The sequence below is a fragment of the Triplophysa rosa genome, linkage group LG14 (genome assembly GCF_024868665.1).
Source record: "Triplophysa rosa linkage group LG14, Trosa_1v2, whole genome shotgun sequence".
Taxonomy (NCBI): Eukaryota; Metazoa; Chordata; class Actinopteri; order Cypriniformes; family Nemacheilidae; genus Triplophysa; species Triplophysa rosa.
Window position 1 is genome coordinate 18,133,337 of NC_079903.1, and position 22,722 is coordinate 18,156,058.

At 38.9% G+C, this 22,722-nt stretch overlaps 1 protein-coding gene across 7 annotated transcripts in view; it reads left to right on the forward strand.

The window, feature by feature from the left end:
- The window catches only part of dock10 (dedicator of cytokinesis 10), a 106,161-nt gene that overhangs the window by 23,569 nt on the left and 59,870 nt on the right, over nucleotides 1-22,722 (forward strand). For 5 of the 7 annotated variants that reach the window (XM_057351952.1, XM_057351955.1, XM_057351950.1 and 2 more), the window contains exon 2: nucleotides 12,403-12,522. In XM_057351952.1, coding sequence (XP_057207935.1) covers nucleotides 12,403-12,522 — 120 coding nt within the window. Of the gene's footprint in view, nucleotides 1-8,463; nucleotides 8,600-12,402; nucleotides 12,523-22,722 lie in introns of those variants that run through there. The other 2 variants (XM_057351954.1, XM_057351953.1) reach the window with 2 other exon arrangements.

The window sequence follows — 22,722 nt, forward strand, 5'->3', positions numbered from 1 at the left end:
TCCGACTGTACGACAGTAAAGACACTCTACACACGAGAAAACTCGTCCGGATGTTTATAGGTTGTTGTTTAAGAAGTCACTGGCAGAATTTTATCAAAGGAAACATTTGATTGCAATGGTCATTGATCAGCGAGCATGTAAAACTAGCGATCGAAGACTCCAGATTTTAGCCTAGGATCATAGGAATTGCATAAGATTCGCAAAATTTGTCTCATATGGTCAACACTCGTGGCCAAAATAGCACAGTTTGCACACGGCTGAACTGAATGACTCCAATACTTTAAAAAGTTATGCATGGTCAAAGTCAATGCAGATAGCAGAAAGACATGGCATGGCATGCGAATGTTACTATGGATGTGTGTGTGCATGAGTGACATATGCAAACTAATCTGCATTGCATTATTTTTTATGTACTGCAACAGTATAACATGACTGTTCGCTTTCAGAAGTTTGTCGTGAGAACCCATAAAGAAAGTGCAACTTTGCATATTACGTTATTTAGCAAGTTACGTCATATTTAGTTTTGCGTAGCCAGACCTTCATACTGAAAGTCTGGGAGCTTCATTGGCCAAGGCCCGCCCAAGAGGCCATATGACTGACAGGTAAAGCAACCAATCACATTTGATTTTGTGCCGTGTCATGTTTAGAGGCGTGGAAATGTCCCTGCAGTAACAGACCGGTGTACATTCACGAACGTGTCAAAAGTTAACCGCAACGATGTTTGAGTTGATGCCTTGATCTTTGCATACTTTTTTGAATTAAGCGTTTGAATACTTATTGCATCGGTTGTAAACACGACAGCTTATTTCTTCGATCAGACGGCTTCGTGTTGTTTTCCAGGCGGACCGTTAAAGAACGCAACACGCACGTCACCAGGAAATCCTGTAAAATTCGATCAGATGACGACTTGGAACTTGCTGAAGTGTTTCCAGAAGAGTGTGGCTTATGCATCAAACGTTTGGCCAACGGTCCGTGGGTGTGACATCTGAGGCTGAGACTACGTCATATTGCGTTTTGTCCCTATTGTTTTCTCTTATCTGAGTGGTTGTGTTAGAAATACATCAGTCAACTAGTCTCTAAAACAAAATGTAAAACAATTTTTACATTGCCTAAAGAAAGTAGGGCTTGCTTGTGCAAAACTCCTCACCACATTGCTTGGGTGTTGTGGGTAGTTTCAAGAACATTGGTATGCAGTTGCTTGCTTACTGATCCAAGTCATCAAAAGTGGCCTGAGCTTCCATGCTATTCTTGTTTCTTCAAATATTGCTTGGGTTGTCTCTTCAATGCAAGTCTGTGTTTGTGTTTAAATTTTTTTGTAAATTAATTGTTTCCGCCCGACGCAGTTCTCATTTTCTTGTCCTGCGCCGCATTGTTTAAATAGCAAATGCATTTGTGCGCCCATGGGCGTGGTCTAAAAAAGAGGTGTGCTTAGGCGCATTGTTGGCGCGTTGCTATTTTGAGGAACTGAAAATAGACTGCACCATAGACCAACTCAAACCTGGTCTAAAGTCAATGGCGCAATATTTTTTTGTTAAAAAAAAGAGCGCATTAGTAGAAAATGCGCCTCTGGGCGGGTCCACATACAACACGCTTTCACTTTACTTATTACACAGAGGGAAGCGCAGCAGCACACAAACATGCCAAATATAAAAAATAAATGGATTACAATGTAAAAGATTATTATTGTGTACATAAAGCTAAAAATCCGGCTTGTCATGTAGATGATAACCTCACGCACGAGCAGATGCGTTTCCTCTCTAGAGAAGTGTCCAGTCTTTGCTCTTGCAAATTCCGTGGTGTAAGTAGCGAATCCACCATGGCGCGAGCGCAACTGGCTCTTAAAGGGAATGAGACTCTGATTGGTTTACTGCACGTTACGCCCAAATAACAACCATTACTCATTAAGAGAATCGGGACAACCCGTTAAGACCATGTGCCGGGGCGCACCGACAGTTTTCCCGTCGTTAAATTAGCAAAAGTGGATTCGGACAGCCCTGAGTGCACCTGCGCCGTGCGCTTTAAACCATGTGCTTAGATCGTGAAAATAGGGCCTTAAGTGTTTATATAGAATAATACAATAATCTCCTGCTGTATGTTAAGAAGCTCATGTCATATACATTTCGGTTTATCTGAGATTAATAATTTAGCATCCTACTTTAGATTGATTTATGTAGTAGTCATGTATAAGATTCACTTGTGTATGGTTCACACGTGTTCTTTAACATACTTGGAAAGGAGGCAAAGATGTGTGATCCAGCAGGGCAGACTGGTTTCCGGTCCAGCTGAGAGACAGAGAGAAATATTTCAGCAGCCATACCCTGGGGAAATGGGACTCGTGGAAGACTGCTATAAGATCTTTGTGAAAAGCCAAGCAGCATCTGTGCATCAGTGCTCTTGTGAAGGAGAGACTGGTTTGGGATCTGTGTTAATCGAGTGAGACTGCCTGGATCTCATGCAGTGGTTTAATTACGAAATTAAAGCTAGTCTCAGCCTCATACTTCACGCTGGCTGAACATTTGATGCCTATGGCACACTTAAGTGGAAACACTTCAGCAGATTTTCAATAGAAAAAGAGTTTCTATATTAAAATGTGTTGTTAAACAATGCATTATCATTATTTTACTATGGCAAACCACAACCTTTAAACACTTTCAAAGCCGCATCGTTTGTTTACTGAAGGTCTGGGAATGATTTAATGAATGTTTTATCTTTAAAGAGTAAATATTTTGCTATTTTTAAGGTCCTACTTTGGTTCATGGAGTGTCCAACAACAAGTTTACGTACATACATGGTGTAAAAACACTTTCATTTTCTAATAATAGGCAGTCATTATTATTATTGTGTATTATCTCTGTCTGCCTCACATTAATGCTATCTGAGAAACAGTTATTTAAACTTTCAATTTACAATTGAGAGTATTCAAATCCCTTCATTTTATTCACTGTTTGCTTTGTTGCTGCCTTATGTTAAACTACTTTAAATTTAAAAGTTATTTTACATTAGTTACACTCCATGCACGATAAGGACAAAAACAAAAAACTGATTTGTGACAACTGCAAATTTAAAAAAAAGAAAGAAACTGAAATAAGTGCATTGAACAGGTTGTGCTTTCCTGTGGCTCGGTGTTTAGAGCATGGCGCTAGCAACGCCATGGTCATGGGATTAACGCAGACAATAACGAATAAATCAATCTTATAGACCGTTTCATCAGACGCGCGCGCGCGCCTGATCCCCAGTTAACTTCCGGTCTGTGTTTGGCTAGTGTCTAATAATATAACTATTTATATTTTATTTAATTTATGTTAATATTAATTAATATTATTATTTTACTGTGTAATAATTTAAACGTATTAATTAAGCAATTTGTTGAATTTTGTTGTATGTTCATTTGATTAAAAACACAATTTGTTGAATGGGTCCTGTAGTTCGGTCGCAAAGAAACCGTATGGTACATTGACATCTAGTGGTTGAGCTTGGTATCGCAGTCTAAATTCAAAATATTGGAGAGACAAGTTTAGCCATCCAACAGTTCTTCTCGGTTTCTTTTGCTTCTTATTAGAAATAATTTACAGGCACTCTTATTGTTTGTGAATGTGTACCGGAAGTTAACTGTGGGTCAGTTAACGTTTTAACGTTTGTTTATGTTGTCACTTTGAAACCGTCTATATAGCATCAGTACTGGCAGGCTTGCTCCGCTGATGTCATCAGGTGCAGCTAATCAGTGTCAATCAATAGTGAAACAACACATACTAGACTGTGTCCTATCAAAGTTGCCTTCTTATAGCTCTTCTACAGCGTTTTAATCATGCCACTCTCAAAAAACCCACCACCATCCCCCTTTTTAGATGATGTCCTTTTAGTATTTTAATTTTGCATATCACTATTGCCAAGGGATGTATATCCCTGTTTTGTGTGGGGGGATATTATTATTGCTGCACTCCTGCTCTGTTCGTGCAACGCTGCATGGACAGGCAGAGTTTGCCGAGAACAGTTTTATTCTGCCAACCTTAAATATTGCTATTGATTGGTTAAAGCACCTTACAGCCTCAAGTCTTTTTGGGCATGATGTGAAAAGCTTTACACATCTGCATTTGGCCTATTTCCGCCATTCTTCTCCTCAGATCCTCTCAAACTCTGGCAGCTTGGATGAGGATCATCAGTAGACAGACATTTTCAGGTTTTAGAGATCTTCGGTTGAGTTCTGTAGTACTGTTCTATAATGTAGATAGTATAGTATTCTACTCTATAGTAAATTTATAAACTGTAGTAAATAAATAACATGTAAAAATGTAAGCGACTTTGGGGAAAAAAGAAACTGGATTTGTTTACTTCTCTTCCTCTTCTTCCTGCTGCATCCACCTCGCCTTCTCTTTAAATGTTGAGACCGTCAATATCTGTCAGATTCTGACAGAGATATATTAAGTACCCAGAGGCGTCGTGCCCCCTCAGATTTGTGAAGAGTCAGTTTTGTATGCAACCTCCAAGTTAGGCATCTATTAATCAGTTGCACGATTCTATAGGAAGACACTATATCAGTTATGAGCTGCCCCCTCGTCCTATATATATACGTATATCAGAATCAGAATCAGAATCAGAATCAGAAGAGCTTTATTGCCAAGTGTGCTTGCACACACAAGGAATTTTCTTTGGTGTTGGAAGCTTCTAGTACAGACATTCAACACAATGACAATACAATATAATACGATTTACAGTCTAAAACATTCTAAATTGTGCATATATAAAATAAAGACTATTTTACAGAAAATGGGGGATAATAACATATAAGAGACATTGTACAGGGTAGTATATAGTAGAATAAACATATTGACAGATTGTATGTACACTTGTGCAAATGGATAATTTAGTAAGTAGAGGTAGTGTTATATACATGTATACATAAGATGTAGATATAATAAGGCACTATAGTGCACACTATAGGAGTAGTGGAAGTGGAATATTGCTCTTAAGGAGCAGTTATCTGTTTAGGAGGGAGATTGCCTGGGGGAAGAAGCTGCTTCTGTGTCTGGAAGTCCTGGTGTTTGGTGCTCTAAAGCGCCGGCCAGAGGGCAGCAGATCAAAGAGTTTGTGTGCTGGGTGTGTGGAGTCAATGATGATTTTTCTTGCCCTGTTTTTCACTCTGGAATCGTACAGGTCCTGAAGTGTGGGCAGAGGAGCACCAATAATTTTCTCAGCACTACGAACTGTCCGTTGTAGTCTTCGTAGGTCTGATTTGGTGGCCGAGCCATACCAAACAGTAATTGAAGTGCACAGAACAGATTCGATGACCACTGAGTAGAACTGGGTCAGTAGCTCCTGTGGTAGGTTGAACTTCCTCAATTGACGGAGGAAGTATAACCTCTGCTGGGCCTTCTTTACAATGGAGTCTATGTGGGACTCCCACTTCAGGTCCTGAGAGATGGTGGAGCCCAGGAACCTGAATGACTCCACAGTATCCACAGTGCTGTCCAGGATGGTGAGGGGAGGAAGTGATGGAGGGTTCCTTCTGAAATCCACTATCATCTCCACTGTCTTGAATGCATTCAGCTCTAGGTTGTTTTGACTACACCAGGCAGCCAGCTGAGCAACCTCCTTTCTGTAGGCAGATTCATCACCGTCTTGAATAAGGCCAATGACTGTGGTGTCATCTGCAAACTTCAGGAGTTTGACAGAAGGGTCTGTAGAGGTGCATTCGTTTGTGTAGAGTGAAAATAGCAGTGGAGAAAGAACACATCCTTGAGGAGCTCCGGTGCTGATGGTACATGTGCTGGATTTAAATTTTCCCAACCTCACTAGCTGCTGCCTGTTCGACAGGAAGTTAATAATCCACTGACAGGTAGAGGTTGGCACAGAGAGCTGGGTAAGCTTGGGCAGGAGGAGGTCTGGGATTATGGTGTTGAAGGCCGAGCTGAAGTCTACAAACAGGATCCTGACGTAAGTCCCTGGTCTGTCTAGGTGTTGTAGGATGTAATGCAGTCCCATGTTTACTGCATCGTCCACAGACCTGTTTGCTCGGTAAGCAAACTGGAGGGGATCAAGAAGTGGTCTGGTGATGTCCTTCAGGTGGGCCAGTACAAGTCTCTCAAATGACTTCATGACCACAGATGTTAAAGCAACAGGCCTGTAGTCATTAAGTCCAGATATTTTGGGTTTCTTCTGTACAGGGATGATGGTGGAGCGTTTGAAGCATGAAGGGACTTCACACTGCTCCAAAGATCTGTATATATCCAATATATTAAGTAATACATAAAGAATTGACACTTTTCATATATTAAGAAATAGATGCACTTAAATTATTATATTATGTATTATGTTGCATTATATATTTTTGTTTCATAATGGAAGGAATTTTGTAATGGATAATAAATCTGTATTAAGGCAGTTTAACCACTTTGCTTCATTTTTATTTGCTTTTACTTTTGTGCTCTATGTTCATTTGTATGCAATGACTCTTTTACTACTATAGCACAAAATATATTTGTGCTAAGATATTTGTTCTCAAAAAACACCAGACTGATGCATTTAGCCTACCTTAAAAATGTACATAGTTTTTTTTACTGGGAAGAAGATTCATATATTTACATTTACGCATTTGGCAGACGCATTTATTAGGGCTGTCACGATTATGAAATTTGATTGACGATTAATTGTCTAATAAATCGTTGCGATTATGACGATTAATTGTCTGTTTTAGGGCTTTGACGATTATGACAATTAATTGTCTGTTTTTGAGCTTTGACATTTAATAATCATACATTTTTGATTCAGCGATTGAAACGACCATATTGTTCTGAATACAAGCTATGTTTTTTTCTTGGAAATACATCGGAAAAAATTGGGTCATCATATATTTAAGGTTTAGGCTTTTAGCTGTCAATAATACAACCACCAAATACTTGTAAATGAAGTAAATTGATCAGGTGTGAATTGAAGCCACCATTAAATTACTATCAGTCATAGAAAAGCTTCTAGTCTGTTTTTTTCTCACTTGCATGACTACAATAAAATTTTACTTGTGTGTTAATGAAATTTTGGTAGACTGGTTTTCACACTGAGATTTGCTTAAATAATATTAAATTGTACTGCAGGTAATTTGTATATGTTTTAGTTTTTTTTTAAGTGATTGTGTTGTGGTGGTACATTTTACAAGTATTACCATGCTTTAGTAACAATATACAGTATACGCTATATGTAATATGCAGATACACTACAGCTCCCCCTAGTGTCTTCTATAGAGATGTGCAATAATTGCGATGATCTGAAACCATCGCGATGAGGTCAAACAATCGCGATGAGACAATTGGGGTTCGAGTTGGAGACTTGGAGGTCAAACAATTGGACAATTGGAGGTCAAACAATCCCAGGGGTTCGATCCCCTGGGATCGAACCCACGACCTTGGCATTGCTAGCGCCATGCTTTAACCACTGAGCGACAGGAATGCTATCAATCAGATAGTGTTGTGATGTAATTCTCTGATTTGTGCGATGTTTTGAATACGCTTAATAGATATTCTCTATAATATTGCTTTAAATGTATGTATTTGTATGTACAGGACATATTTCTGTGTGTTGTGCACACTGTGCCCCCTTAAAAAAAAAATGGGTGCATGACGCACGCCCCTGCATGTAGCCTACCATATCGTTAATAGAAGTTCAAATTTCATGATAAAAATCATTCCGGGCTGTCAAAGTTTGAAGAGTGCCTGTCGGGCTGCCAGGGATTTTAAAATTTTGCGAGCCCTGTAACTTAAGGTGCCACATAATAAAGAATCCACCTTGAAAATAAGTCCACGGGTGGGATGGGTGATCCAGGACCATGGGGCAGAGGAATAGGGCATTGAGACAGGACACAGGGAGGTGGCCACGGTCCTGGAAAATGAAATGACCAGGGAAGAGCAGGTGTGAAAGGGGACCGGCATAGTATCGTCACAAACTAAAAATGTTGTTTATTCTTGGGTTTTAGACCCAACACAGGGACTGCATTTTTTTTAACGCTCAATTATATTAATCCTAACAAAAAGCACTCTGTTTATTGACAACAATGTTCATAGATTTTGAAACTCACGAAAGGGGGAACTACCGCTTCTGTTAATCAGACACTTCCTGATAATCTAAAATAGCTACATTTCTTTTTTTGGCCTGGCGATGGATTTGTCACCGTTATTAAGAACTCCTATTATATTAAATGTGTGGGACTAGTAGTTTTTTCTGTTTGCCTGTATAACAATGCCTAACAGTTGGGCCTAAATGTGTGTGTTTATCTACATGAACATTTGTGCACCTCTCGATGCATATGTGGTTTCAACTAAGGTGTCAAAAAAGATTTCATTTCCTTTCTTATTTCTAGCTGATCCTGTGTCTGTTTCTCTATGTCTTCGTCCGCCTATCTTTGATGGTCGCACGACACTGTAGATCTACTTCCCCAACCACGTGCTTGCATACTAAAAGGTTTCACTTGCACTTACACACAGGAAAGTGCTGCTTCTCTTCTCTATGTTCATTTGTGTACGCGAGTGGGATTATGAGTTTTAGAAGTAAAATCACATTTCGGAAAAAAATAAAAGGCAGGCGGGTGCGAGCAGACTGCACTCGAGTAAGCTGTGTATGTATTTGATCTTTCTGATTATTTTATTTGACTCTCAGTGTGCTCACATCAGTTTACTTCTAGAGGAAGGGGGTGCTTTTACAATGGTCTTGTTCTGTTGCTAATTTTGTGTTGTTATATCCGTCGCAACTTCTATTTACATCTTAGTAGTGTACAGTTTTGTTGATTTTTGTGTTGTGTGTTTAAGAGCATTGTTCTGTCTGTTCTCTGGCAGTGACCTTTTTTTTCTTTCTTTGAAACATGGATACTGCTGGTTCGCTTTAGAATCTGTTTGAGTTGACCTAAGGATAATTGGTAAGGTACATATGAATTTGGTGGGCCATGTGATGGACACACGTTGGCATACACAGCCTGGTAGTTGAGTAACTGTTGTACAAACAGCACTAACTGATTGATTATAATGTTTGTAACCAGGGAGAAAGACGTATCTGTGTTCAATGAAATGTACCTTTTATTAAAGTCAAGTGAAGAACATTTGATCTCTTTAGGATTGTAGTTGCAATTACAGTATGATACAGGACAGTAATGATATATTACAGTGACTATTAGGGGTGTAACGGTTCTCGGTAAAAAATTGAACCGCACGTTGGGCTCATCTTAAATCTGACGACGCATTTATAATATGGTTCGTTAAAAATTACAATGCGTAAAACAGACTGACAAAGTTCAGCTAATGTACTGTATGTTTGTCGATGGATACACATTTAATACCCACAACAAATCAAATAACGTAGACAAATTTCAATAGGATTGACGTATACTGTAATATGACCAGTCATTTATGCTGTCATCACCCGGGTGTTGTGAGCGCGCGAGTGCAGGTGAGACCTGAACAGCACATGTTGCTGTTTAAACTACACTCATTCAAGCCTTGCCAATTTATCCCATAGTAGGAAAAATGGCTTTATAATGTTCCGTTGAACACAAAAGAAGATATTTTGAAGAATGCAGGAAAGCAAACAGTTCTGGGGCACTTTTGACCTCCATTGTAATTTTTCCTGCTATGAAAAAAAAGAAAATGTGCATGTTAACCTTAGTGTGCTAGTCCTGTTTTGGGTTTTAAACTTCATGCAAATAGCAATTTAATTCATGTCGGAGATACAGAATACAAAAGGACAAAAGGACAGTGTGATACGATGCAACATAATTTGCCGTGGTCATCATATACATTTAAAGCAGTATCGTGTTTATTGTATATTCTGTGTTTGCTTGTAGGAATTCGTTGAAATAACCAAGTGTGTCGTGTCAAGTGGGGAAGCTGTGGAACAATGGTCGATTCAAATGAAAAGGTCAACAAAGAATAGCCATCACAAAGCAGAACAACCTAAAGCTAGACAACAGTTTGGCAGTTAAACTGTAAAAAGTGGTCCAGAATATAGCATATTGTGTCTTATTTGTAGATTTTATTGTGACTGATTGCACTGTTGATGGTGTCAGCATGGTCATACATTTCTATAGGCTTATTATTTGCATTGAGATTAGATGGTCTATATCACAGGAAACTTGTGTCAGTGTCTTCAGTGTGTAAACTGGTTCATGTGTACAAATGCCTCTGTACACTCTTAAAAATAAAGGTGCTTAAAAGCAATGCCATAGCATAGAAGAACCATTTTTGGTGGAGGCATTTAGTCGAAGGTTCTTTAAAGAACCATCTCTTTTTACTTTTTCATAATCTGAAGAACCTTTTTTCAACACAAAGAACCTTTGGCGAGACAGAAAGATGCTTCAGATGTTAAAGGTTCTTTATAGAACCATTTAGACAAAAAAAGGTTCTTCCATGGCATAGAATGACCTTTTGAAGCACCTTTATTTTTAAGAGTGTACACATGTTGTTCCTGTCCATTTTCAGTGGTCTCTGGGAACATTTGGAATCACTTCTGATTTATTTGTGTTTAATAGCGGTTCAGTTGAAGTGGTGCCACAGCTTTTTACCATCTTTAACTACCCACTGGTTATTGTTCCACTATTGTCTTATTTCATTCATTTGTCTGGCTCATCGTTTTATTTTGCATATTTGCCCTTCGTATTTTCTGTAGTATAAAATAGCAGCGCAAAAGGCAAAGTAACAGTGCTTGTAAACAAAGTGTGCTTGTAACAAGTGTCGACTTGTGAAGTCATTATAAGCGATATCAAACACCAGTTAGTGATTGTGTTCGGGGGGAATTGGAGGGAAATAACTCGTAAAAAGGGACACCACACAGACACAAGCATTATTAGTGAGATGTCTCATAGACCTCTATTGGTTTCATAACAGACTAATGACAGATGGAGCTGTTGGATGTTCAGATTTAATGTGGATTGGCTGTTAAAATCCGATTAGTAAAAAACATTTAAAATATTACATCAAAACATGATCAGATGACTGTGTTATATAATAGAACACTACAGGGTGTTAATCTTGTATTTTGGTTGACTTTTATTTTGTAGTCGTTCCTCATCCTGTTCTGTCTCCTGTAGTTCTGTCATCGTTTCCCCTCCCTAATTGTTTTCACCAGTGTTTTGCACAGAGGGGTAAATGAGTATTTTTACTCGAGGACATTTATCAAGTATCTTCATCAGAGTGTTTTAACTTTGGACAATTTTACTACTTCAATATATTATATTTACTGTATTACTCCACTACATTTCATAATATAAATTTTGTACATGTTTTTAACCTTTATTACTTCATTACATTTACTCAAATAAAACCATTTTTAAGTAAAATACTTGAGGAAAAGAAAGTACTATGACTTTTAATGTACTTTTTTAATGTCAAAATTTACATGTATTTTTCAAATGTAGTTGGTTAAAAATTATGATACATGCTATGCTTTATAATGGAAGGGAAGTAAAACAAAATCCAATTCCAAAATTCCTCTGATAAAGTAAATATACTTGATCCTTGAGAGTAAAATACACTTCTGGTCTTTTTAACCTGTCTTTGCTGTTACGTTATGCCGTGTTTCTGCCTGCTCTTAGTTTGGATTATTAAAACTGTTCACTTGCGTGTGTATCCAAACTCCTTGTCTTTGTGTTTTTTTTCCCTCAGCATTATATAAACATGCATATAGCATATTTAAAATAGATTGTTTGTGTTATTATAGTAACACACGTCAGCTTCAGTTCGATTAATTTGTTTGGAACCTCTTCTCTTTTCTTCTCATTTATTGTTAGAAGTTCGTGATGAAATAATGTATGTAATTGTATCCGTTTTGGACCTCCAGCTCATGAACGTTTTTGTTTCTTTCATGTTTTCTGCTGGAGTTCTGCTTTTGATTAAACATCAGGGCCAAAAATACTTTCTACATCTACAGTTTAACTTATTCTGTGTTCTGCTTGCTTTTCTTGGTAGTGCGAGTTATGATTTCTAACAGAAAACAGTCACACATTTGCCAGGACGGTGTCATTTATTATACTTGTTCATAATTTCCTCACTTTCACTCCAATTCAAAACTTGACAGTCACCCTTCATTTTTTAAATTTGTACGGTACAATACAGCTGTTTCAAAGTAGCTGTACAGTAAGGTTCATTAATCATGAACTTTAACGGAATCGCATTGGTTAAATAAAATTGTGTGTAATATACTGTGAGAAGAATACATTAATAGCCTTAAATACTGCCATATTATATGGTATGATAACATATGCATATGAAATAAGTCCAATTAGAATAAAACTTTATAGTCTAAAATACAATTGTATATGTTTGACCAACCAAAGCTATAGATTTAGTATAGTTCTTACTACAAAAACATAGGATTGGTGCTTTTAAGACTTTGAAGACTGCTGTTGATGATGAATCTATTTGTGTCTTCAAGCAGGAGAAACCAAAACTGATTGACCCTCTGGACTACGAGGCTGTGATCTCAGAGCTTGAACCTGAGCTCAGGAAAGACCCACAGCAGGACTTGCTACTATTTCCAGAGGTTGACTTCACTGTAAGTTTTTAACTTTCAGCACTTGTTTGCATGTATGTTTGTTCAGGGCCGTCTTTTGGGCGATTCGACCGCACTAGGCCCCTCCCTAGGGGCCCCGCTGCAAGGGGAAATAAAAATCTTGGGAATTCCCGGTGACCTAACGACTTATTTGGGCTTCTAGCCATACGGTTTATTGCCTGTCCAAAGTAGCAAAGCGATCATTTCTGAATTAGGCATTCGATGCAAAAATCGTAACGTGGATGTATGAGCAGTGCGTTTGCCAAAGTGTTTATAGAGTGCACTGCACAGCTGAATCATGAGTACGACCAGTTCAATAATCACAAGTTCGCGTTATGTTTTTTTAAATACATTTATGGGCAAAACCATTTCAATAAGTGTATTTTACTGATATTTTTACATTCAATGCATCCTTGATAGAGGTGGGCGGAATGGCCAAAAATCTATTTCACGGAATGAGTCATTTTATTTCACGGTAACGATATATTTCACGGTAACAATCTCCCATTATAATTGTATATCTTATACCTCATTTTTCTTAGATTGATTTCCTTTATTTATTTATTACAGTTCATTTAAATGCTCACCAGTTAAAATGTAGGCAAGTTATGAAAATGTACTGAAGATATCAGATTAAGCTCTGATAGTGAGATTTTTATTTATTTATATTGATCTTCTGCCTATATCAGATGCACAAAGTAGGAAGACAACATGTATAACAATGAAGTATGAATACATGCACAAACAATGAGAGTACAGTATATGACTGGTGTTCATGGGGTCTGTACTGTAGGTCTTTTTCGCTCTTCACTCTCTATTAGATGAGAATTTTTAGTGTGTTGCGACTCTTTGTCTTTGTTTATTCTGGCGCTTGTCTTTGCACTGCGAGTCTCTGATGACTCCACGCGCGTCTCCCTAAACGGGGAAAAGCGGCGCGATCACGTCAAAGCGCTCATGCGGCGAGCATCATCGCGCCTTTCAACGCAAGTTTCAGCTTGGCTCGCCTGAAGTTAAACTTTATTAAAACTATTAACAGCTTCACAAAGCAATCTGACTTCTGAAATACGTGTTAAGAATGAGCTTTTTTAAATGCTGGCGCAGATCCCTGCACGAGCACTGCAGGTGAGAGGGATGGATTATGAGAAATGGGCAAACACAACTCTTGCTGAGGATTGTGTGTTTCAGCAAATCCTCTTGTATATAACTCTTTATGTCAACTTGATGTTGCTTAGTCACCGCAGGACTTGATAATTCAGTGCATGTGATTCTCCCTGTAGGCTGCATTTAGAACAGCCGAGAAGGTGACCAGTTCAGACCACATCCTCTTTCACACTCAGATCTGGGCTACACATAGCACAAATCATTACTCCGTTTGCACACATTTGCTCAGTGTGCACACACCAACCCAACACATAACACTTGCATGTCTCTCACGTACTATGTATAGTACTATGTACTATGTATGTTTAAAAGTACTCTGGTAAAAGTTGAACTTGTATACTCAAGTAAAAGTAAAGAAGCATGGGCTCTAAAATGTACTTAAGTAAAAAGTAGCCAATACTACTTCCTGTTTTAGAGTCACGCTCATAACTTGACCGCACAACTGAACTACCATTGTGTAGAACACAAGCATAAAAAATACTGATGGAAAAAATATATTAGCCATCACCTAGGCAGTGTTGGGTGTAACTAGTTTCTATTCAAGATGGCGCCGCGGATGGCTGCCTCGGTTTGGAGTGCTCTAGTACTTATGTCCTTTTTGTTTGTTTTTCCTGTTTTAAGCTACTCTTCTTTAATCACTTTTACCAGGGACGAATTGCTTAACATTAAGCAATGCCCTTCTATCAATCTTTTCCCTAATTTTGAAAATTCAGACGTCTTACTGGACATTTTACTCGGAGGAGCGGCAGCTCTGTACAAACGCTCTAAAAGACGCAAGCGGGGAAAGCGAGCGGGTGCGCTCGTCAGACTCCGACGACGCGGATTTAGGACCCCGCTGCCGAGTATACACCTGCCGAATGTCCGCTCCCTTACCAACAAAACGGATGAAATACTCTTACTCACCAGGACAAACAAAGATTTTTCCAACTCCGCTGCGCTGTGTTTCACAGAAACATGGCTCAATGACACCATACCGGACAGCGCGTTACATCTGCCGGGTTTTCAGCTGTTCAGAGCGGATCGCATTGCCGAGTCAACAGGGAAGACACGTGGTGGTGGATTATGTTTTTATATAAACGAAGGTTGGTGCAGAGATATAACAACACTGAAGAAGATGTGCTTTTCGTACTTAGAAGCGTTCTCTATCAACTGCAAACCTTTTTATTCGCCACGCGAGTTTTCCTCATTTATTCTCGTGAATGTTTACATTCCTCCACATGCTTGTGCGAGCGCGGCGCTGCAACAGCTGGCGGATTACATCACTGACACGGAGCAGCAACACCCGGATTCTCTTATTATTATTATTGGGGACTTTAACAGAGCAAACCTCTCCCGTGAGCTGCCAAAATACAGGCAGCATATCACATGCCCCACCAGAGACAGCAACATTCTGGATCACTGTTACACCACAATACGGGATGCATACCACTCTGTTCCCAGAGCAGCTCTGGGTCTCTCTGATCATTGCCTGGTTCATCTTCTTCCGACCTACAGACAGAAGCTTAAATCTGCCAAGCCTGTAGCAAGAACAGCAAAGAGATGGAGCAGCGAAACAGAGCAGGCCTTACAAGCCTGTTTCGACTGCACGGATTGGAGTGTCTTTGAAGCTGCAGCCACTGATCTGGATGAGTTAACTGACACAGTGACATCCTACATCAGCTTCTGTGAGGACATGTGTATTCCCACCAGGACTCGCTTAACATACAACAATGACAAACCATGGTTTACAATGAAACTGAGACAGCTTCGTCAGGCCAAAGAAGATGCTTACAGAAGTGGGGACAAAGTCTTGTATAATCAGGCCAAAAACACACTGACAAAGGAGATAAGAGCAGCTAAGAGAAGCTACTCTGAAAAGCTGAAGAACCAGTTTTCAGCCAACGACCCTGCATCAGTGTGGAAAGGCCTGAAAGACATTACCAACTACAAGCCATCATCCCCTCAGTCTATGGGTAATCAACGACTGGCTGACGACCTGAACGACTTCTATTGTCGTTTTGAAATGCAGAGTCTCACCCTTCACACCCGCCCTGACCCTATCTCTGCTATACCATTAACACCTCCTCTTGACATTCAACCTGCACTTAAGATCTGCGAAGAGGATGTTTGCCAGCTTTTCCGCAAACAAAAGATCAGAAAAGCACCAGGCCCAGACAATGTCTCACCCTCCTGCCTGAAAGTCTGTGCGGAGCAGCTGTCGCCCATCTTCACTAATATTTTTAACAGATCTTTGGAGCAGTGTGAAGTCCCTTCATGCTTCAAACGCTCCACCATCATCCCTGTACAGAAGAAACCCAAAATATCTGGACTTAATGACTACAGGCCTGTTGCTTTAACATCTGTGGTCATGAAGTCATTTGAGAGACTTGTACTGGCCCACCTGAAGGACATCACCAGACCACTTCTTGATCCCCTCCAGTTTGCTTACCGAGCAAACAGGTCTGTGGACGATGCAGTAAACATGGGACTGCATTACATCCTACAACACCTAGACAGACCAGGGACTTACGTCAGGATCCTGTTTGTAGACTTCAGCTCGGCCTTCAACACCATAATCCCAGACCTCCTCCTGCCCAAGCTTACCCAGCTCTCTGTGCCAACCTCTACCTGTCAGTGGATTATTAACTTCCTGTCGAACAGGCAGCAGCTAGTGAGGTTGGGAAAATTTAAATCCAGCACATGTACCATCAGCACCGGAGCTCCTCAAGGATGTGTTCTTTCTCCACTGCTATATTCACTCTACACAAACGAATGCACCTCTACAGACCCTTCTGTCAAACTCCTGAAGTTTGCAGATGACACCACAGTCATTGGCCTTATTCAAGACGGTGATGAATCTGCCTACAGAAAGGAGGTTGCTCAGCTGGCTGCCTGGTGTAGTCAAAACAACCTAGAGCTGAATGCATTCAAGACAGTGGAGATGATAGTGGATTTCAGAAGGAACCCTCCATCACTTCCTCCCCTCACCATCCTGGACAGCACTGTGGATACTGTGGAGTCATTCAGGTTCCTGGGCTCCACCATCTCTCAGGACCTGAAGTGGGAGTCCCACATAGACTCCATTGTAAAGAAGGCCCAGCAGAGGTTATACTTCCTCCGTCAATTGAGGAAGTTCAACCTACCACAGGAGCTACTGACCCAGTTCTACTCAGTGGTCATCGAATCTGTTCTGTGCACTTCAATTACTGTTTGGTATGGCTCGGCCACCAAATCAGACCTACGAAGACTACAACGGACAGTTCGTAGTGCTGAGAAAATTATTGGTGCTCCTCTGCCCACACTTCAGGACCTGTACGATTCCAGAGTGAAAAACAGGGCAAGAAAAATCATCATTGACTCCACACACCCAGCACACAAACTCTTTGATCTGCTGCCCTCTGGCCGGCGCTTTAGAGCACCAAACACCAGGACTTCCAGACACAGAAGCAGCTTCTTCCCCCAGGCAATCTCCCTCCTAAACAGATAACTGCTCCTTAAGAGCAATATTCCACTTCCACTACTCCTATAGTGTGCACTATAGTGCCTTATTATATCTACATCTTATGTATACATGTATATAACACTACCTCTACTTACTAAATTATCCATTTGCACAAGTGTACATACAATCTGTTAATATGTTTATTCTACTATATACTACCCTGTACAATGTCTCTTATATGTTATTATCCCCCATTTTCTGTAAAATAGTCTTTATTTTATATATGCACAATTTAGAATGTTTTAGACTTTAAATCGTATTATATTGTATTGTCATTGTGTTGAATGTCTGTACTAGAAGCTTCCAACACCAAAGAAAATTCCTTGTGTGTGCAAGCACACTTGGCAATAAAGCTCTTCTGATTCTGATTCTGATTCTGAACTAGTTACTAAGTAATTAGTTACTGTAATTGAATTACTTTTCCCATGAAAAAGTGAAGTAAGGGATTACTCTTATTTTTTTCGGTAGTTTAATTACAGTTACTTCTGATGTATTTAAACTAAATACTTTGTGTAATATATGTGTGTAATAGTGGAATTGACATAAAAATTCAAAGTCTAACTTTAAAATCTGTGCTTTAATGTATAATTCTCACATTTGTAATACTTTGGTCAGTTAATAATACTACTTAATGCAGTTTTATATTATTTATTTTAATGAATTAGAAGAGCTGTTTCATGTCTATCCTTGAATCACGTAACTAATCAATGTTAATATAGGATATAGAAAGTCATTAGTAATATGTAATTAAATACTTTTTGGAGAGAGTAATTTGTACAGTAATGTAATTACACTATTGAATATGTAATTAGTAACTAGTAATGCATTACTTTTTCAGAGTAACTTGCCCAACACTGCACCTAGGCCACATCCTAGACCCCTTGTCCTTGGAAACAACTCAAAATTATAATAAGATTATGATGTAAAATAAGAGCGTAAAGAACAAGCGTATTGATAATAATTGCGACAATTACCTCTGTCTCAAGTTCTCAACCATAATTTTAGCCATTCTTTGTGTTGCCTTCCGCCTTGGTCTGTGGCAGCTTCGTAGACTACTAGCCTATATCTGTGATGCGTAACAGCTGGGAAATTTATGTTTTGTACTGTGATTATCAAAACACTTGGAACAGAATTCCGCAGCTTTCAATTTTAGATGAACTGTCCCTTTAAATTGTAAGTACAGACCAGACATGGACATATCATTCATTATACAAAGGTTGTGGACACTTGGGAGATCTTGTCAAAAAGAGAGACCTAAGAAATAAAGAAATAGACAAATAAAGAAAATTAATTGGGCAAGTCAATTTACTTGGTAACCCTTAAATTCATTTATTCCTATCCCTAATAAAACGCTGAAAATGGCTCTTTTAATGTTTCTTCTCTAGTTACACTGATGTACAAATTACATGAATCACGTTTATGATATTTTTTCCATTCGGCACAGTGTTTTGTAGTTTGCCTCATTGGATAATACTGTCAGTTGTATTATCATTTCTATTGTAAATCAGTTTAAAAATATTAAATGTTTAGCCTCTTACATTGATTGTATGTTGCACTCGTTCAACATTAAAACTGAAACATCTTGCTGACAGTGTTGCCAGACAATTTCCAGCCCAAAGGCTCACTAAAACCTACTCACTCCAACAAAAACCAGCCCAAAATTTTAACTGCCCAAATAATGTGATAGAATTGTATTGCAATGTCAATCAACGTTGATAAGGATCATTTTTATCTCCTTATAATAAAGTATGACAAGATGACAACAAATATAATAAAAACCAGGAAAATTTGATTGGTCACCGCTTTGCTCTGTAAACAGTAACTCCCGCCTTCTTAGATTTGATTGGCCAGTGGCCACCTCACATGTAGGGTGACCACCACCCAACAAACCAAATGTGGGACAGGTAATCCGTTTGTGTGGGACGAGCGTGAAACTGTGACATAATAACGGAATGAAAACATTTTTATATAATTTTTTATCTTACAAAAATAATTTGTTTTAGGCCATTCCAACTACAACATAATTAAGGCATAGATAAAATGATATATAACATAAAACAGCTTTAATGGCGATTTCAATTTAAGGGTCACTGTCTCTTTAAATTTTGAGATTGTGAGATTCACAGATTAGAGTTATCATGTTGTACACTTTGAAGATCTCAAAAAGAGAAAACTAAAGGAATAAAGAACAAACAAATAATGAAAAATAGTTTATATTTTAAAATGTATTATTGTTAAACAAGCCACACAGTTTACGATGTTTTAGTGACTTTTTATTCGGCAAGTTGACATGGGAGGATCGCCACCCGATCTACTGACAGATGGTTCAACCTCTTGATGACTGAAATTACCACCTTTTTCTCATACATTGGATAAAAGGCTTTAAAAAATCGTGTTTGAATGTTGGACACTGGGTTGCTGCTTTTGACACAGCGCTCTTAAATAAACAATGGCGCAAACAAGCGTCTCATGTGCGTTTCGGGTTAAAGATTGTGTTTCTTAATGTGACAACTAAAAACCAACAGACTGATGAAAATGCAGGAGATTTTCTCAATATGCGACGTGCGGGACAAGGGATGAAAATGCGGTACAACGCAAATCGGGACGGGTGGTCACCCTACTCACTTCGCACTTCAGCTTTTAGGCAGCCCTATCATTAGGTTGAAAAAGTCACGCAATGACAAGAAATAATATTGATTGTGCATCAAATACAGATTAAAACCAAAGTAACGAGCCTGTTTTGAAAATGTAAGAAGAAAGTACAGAAATTCTGTAAAAATGTAAGAAGTAAAAGTAAAAAATCGTCAGAAAAATAAATAGTGGAGTAAAGTACTGATACCAGAAAAATCAATTTTTATATATTCTATATTTGTACTTCGTAACTTCCTGTCTCTGCTGTGTGCATCATAAATTCACTGTTTTGATGAACGATGCATGTTCAAAATGTAAAATAAACCCAGTTAAAACATGAAAAAATATAACATAAAACCAACCAGTTCCTTATTTTACCCTTGCACTGCAGACCAGCAAATGAGGCAGGGCGGAATTAGGGTTTTACAGACAGTTTGAGCATCCAGTGAAGTTAAAAGGTTCAGTCACAAGCTCTCACAAAAACTTGTCATGAGGTAAATATTTGCAAAACCTAGAGACAGACTTAAAGGCTGACCAATAATGAGGTTTGAATATTTAAAAAATGACGTTAACCGTTTGTCTAGCATTTTTAGGCTACTGAAAACTCTCTTCTAAAAAAAGTGGGAAGTTAAGATCACTTTGGGAAGACATAATGATCAATTTTTTGGCTTAAATGTATTGTTAGTCACTTATCTAAAGCAACTACCAAAGATATAAATGTTAAAGCAAATTTTGCACCTTAAAAAAGTTTGTATGTTATGAATAAATGAGTCATTTTGATTGGTTGCGACAATCAAAAGGAATGTCATGAAATCACACGCAACACAACACTTGTAGGAAGCTCCTTGCTCAAACGACCTAGGGGTTGTTTTTGGAAGGGGGAACTATAGGTGTATGAAAACAAATTTATATTTTAAAATCATTTGGCAATCTCATGATCAAGTTAATGCAGTGATATTAAATCCTTACCTCCATTAACGAGATTTTCCGTCATTTATGACAAGACTTGAGTAGTTTTTCCAGCTTTTCATGTTTTCACACATACAGTAGGCTGTTATACATATCCTAACAGAGGACAGCATTTACAGATCTAAATTTCTGATCATCATTCCACATCTCAACAAAGCCTTTGACAAAAACAAAATTTTCTCCACGATTATGTTAAGAATGTTGCGTTTAAAAAAACTACCCATATCCCAGAGAAGGTGAAAAAGAAAAAATAATAGAACAATATGTATTTTTTAAAGCAAAGCTCTGTTCTATCATTTCATATATTTTAGGTCCATATTTATAATATATTATTTATATATATTTTAAATATACTGTATATTTAAAATATTCAGGGAATTTTTTTAAATGCTTGCGCTACCTGAAAACTTTTTAAAATATGCCAGCAGGGAAAGAGTTAACAGGCCAAATTTAGTAGAATGCATACAGCATTAAGATGGAATGCAGTACATACTTTATTAATGAAGCTTCTGAGACCACAATATGATTGCAACATGCTCACATTCAGCATTGTTATTAGGGATGGCACAAGTACTCGAGTACTCGGACGCGACAGCGACGATTGGTCATGGAAACCGTGATCATCAACAATGATCGTTTGGGTCTAAAAATACATTTTATATAGAATGTTTTTTTTCTTTTGGATTCGTTATGCTGGCATTACGGGCGGTACCCTGAGATTTGATTGGTTAGCGTTGCGAAAGATTGCAGCCCAGAGTCAAGACTGGAGCACAGAAGCGATATGGCTTCAAAAGCTTGCAGTGATGTCTGGCTTCGCTTTGATGAACTTGACGAGAACACAGTCAAGTCCAAGATGTGCAGGGCCAAGGTGGCATACAAATCATATAAATCTATAACAAGTTCGATTCATTATCATCTTACACCCTCTACGACGCACGCGAGCGGCGTGACGCACTACACCCATGGGAGTGGCCAGAGAAACCCTGGGAAAGGATACACCAATTATTCCGGTCCATTCCTTGGTCACGTTTTTGATTCTCATTGATGCTCACTCGAAGTGGATGGATGTGTATCCCGTTTCCACTGCCTCATTGGGAAAGACTATTAATTGATTAAGGAAGAGTTTCAGTTATCATGTTTCTGACAATGATGCCTATTTTGTGAGGACAGTTAAAACTATGATGAAAAAGGCAGGTGAGGGAAAGTGTGGCATCCAAAGTGGATGCTATACAGAAGCTATAAGCTATACAGAATCACACCACAGGAATCAGTCAGTCAGACAAGAGTGGGTATCTCAATGTGTAGTGGGACTGACTCCATTTGTAGAAAGACTGTGACCGTGTCAGTGGGTTTGGTTCTTAGGAGGACCAACCAGGAACTGTTGAAAGGAAATCATGAGTTCAATCCAGCCCAAGTTCAGAAGCCCAAATACTTGGAAGCGGTAGTTGTCATGTAAAAGAATGTAGGGGCAGTTGTGGCCTAATGGTTAGTGAGTCGGACTCGTGACCAGAAGGTTGCCGGTTCGATTCCCAGGGCCGGCGGGTAACAACTGAGGTGCCCTTGAGCAAGGCACCTTACCCCTACTTGCTCCCCGCGCGCTGCAGTGATAGCTGCCCACTGCTCCGGGGATACGTGTGTTCACCACTTGCTGTGCGTGTGTTCACTACTCTCTGGATGGGTTAAATGCAGAGGTCACATTTCGTTGCCTTGTACTTGTACATGTGCAATGACAATAAAGTTGAATCTAATCTAATGTAGTAATATAGAACGACGATGTTCCAGAATAATTATTTTTTTTGTTTTGATTCAAAAGTAAACCAACATTATTTAGTGGTAAATGTTCCTATATGTTCATGGGTTTGCATCACGTAAGCAAAATATTCCCATAAGCACTATCGATGTTGTGTAGAGAACAAAATAAAGCTTGCTGCGTTGTTTGAATCAGCCCTGACGTCTCCGGC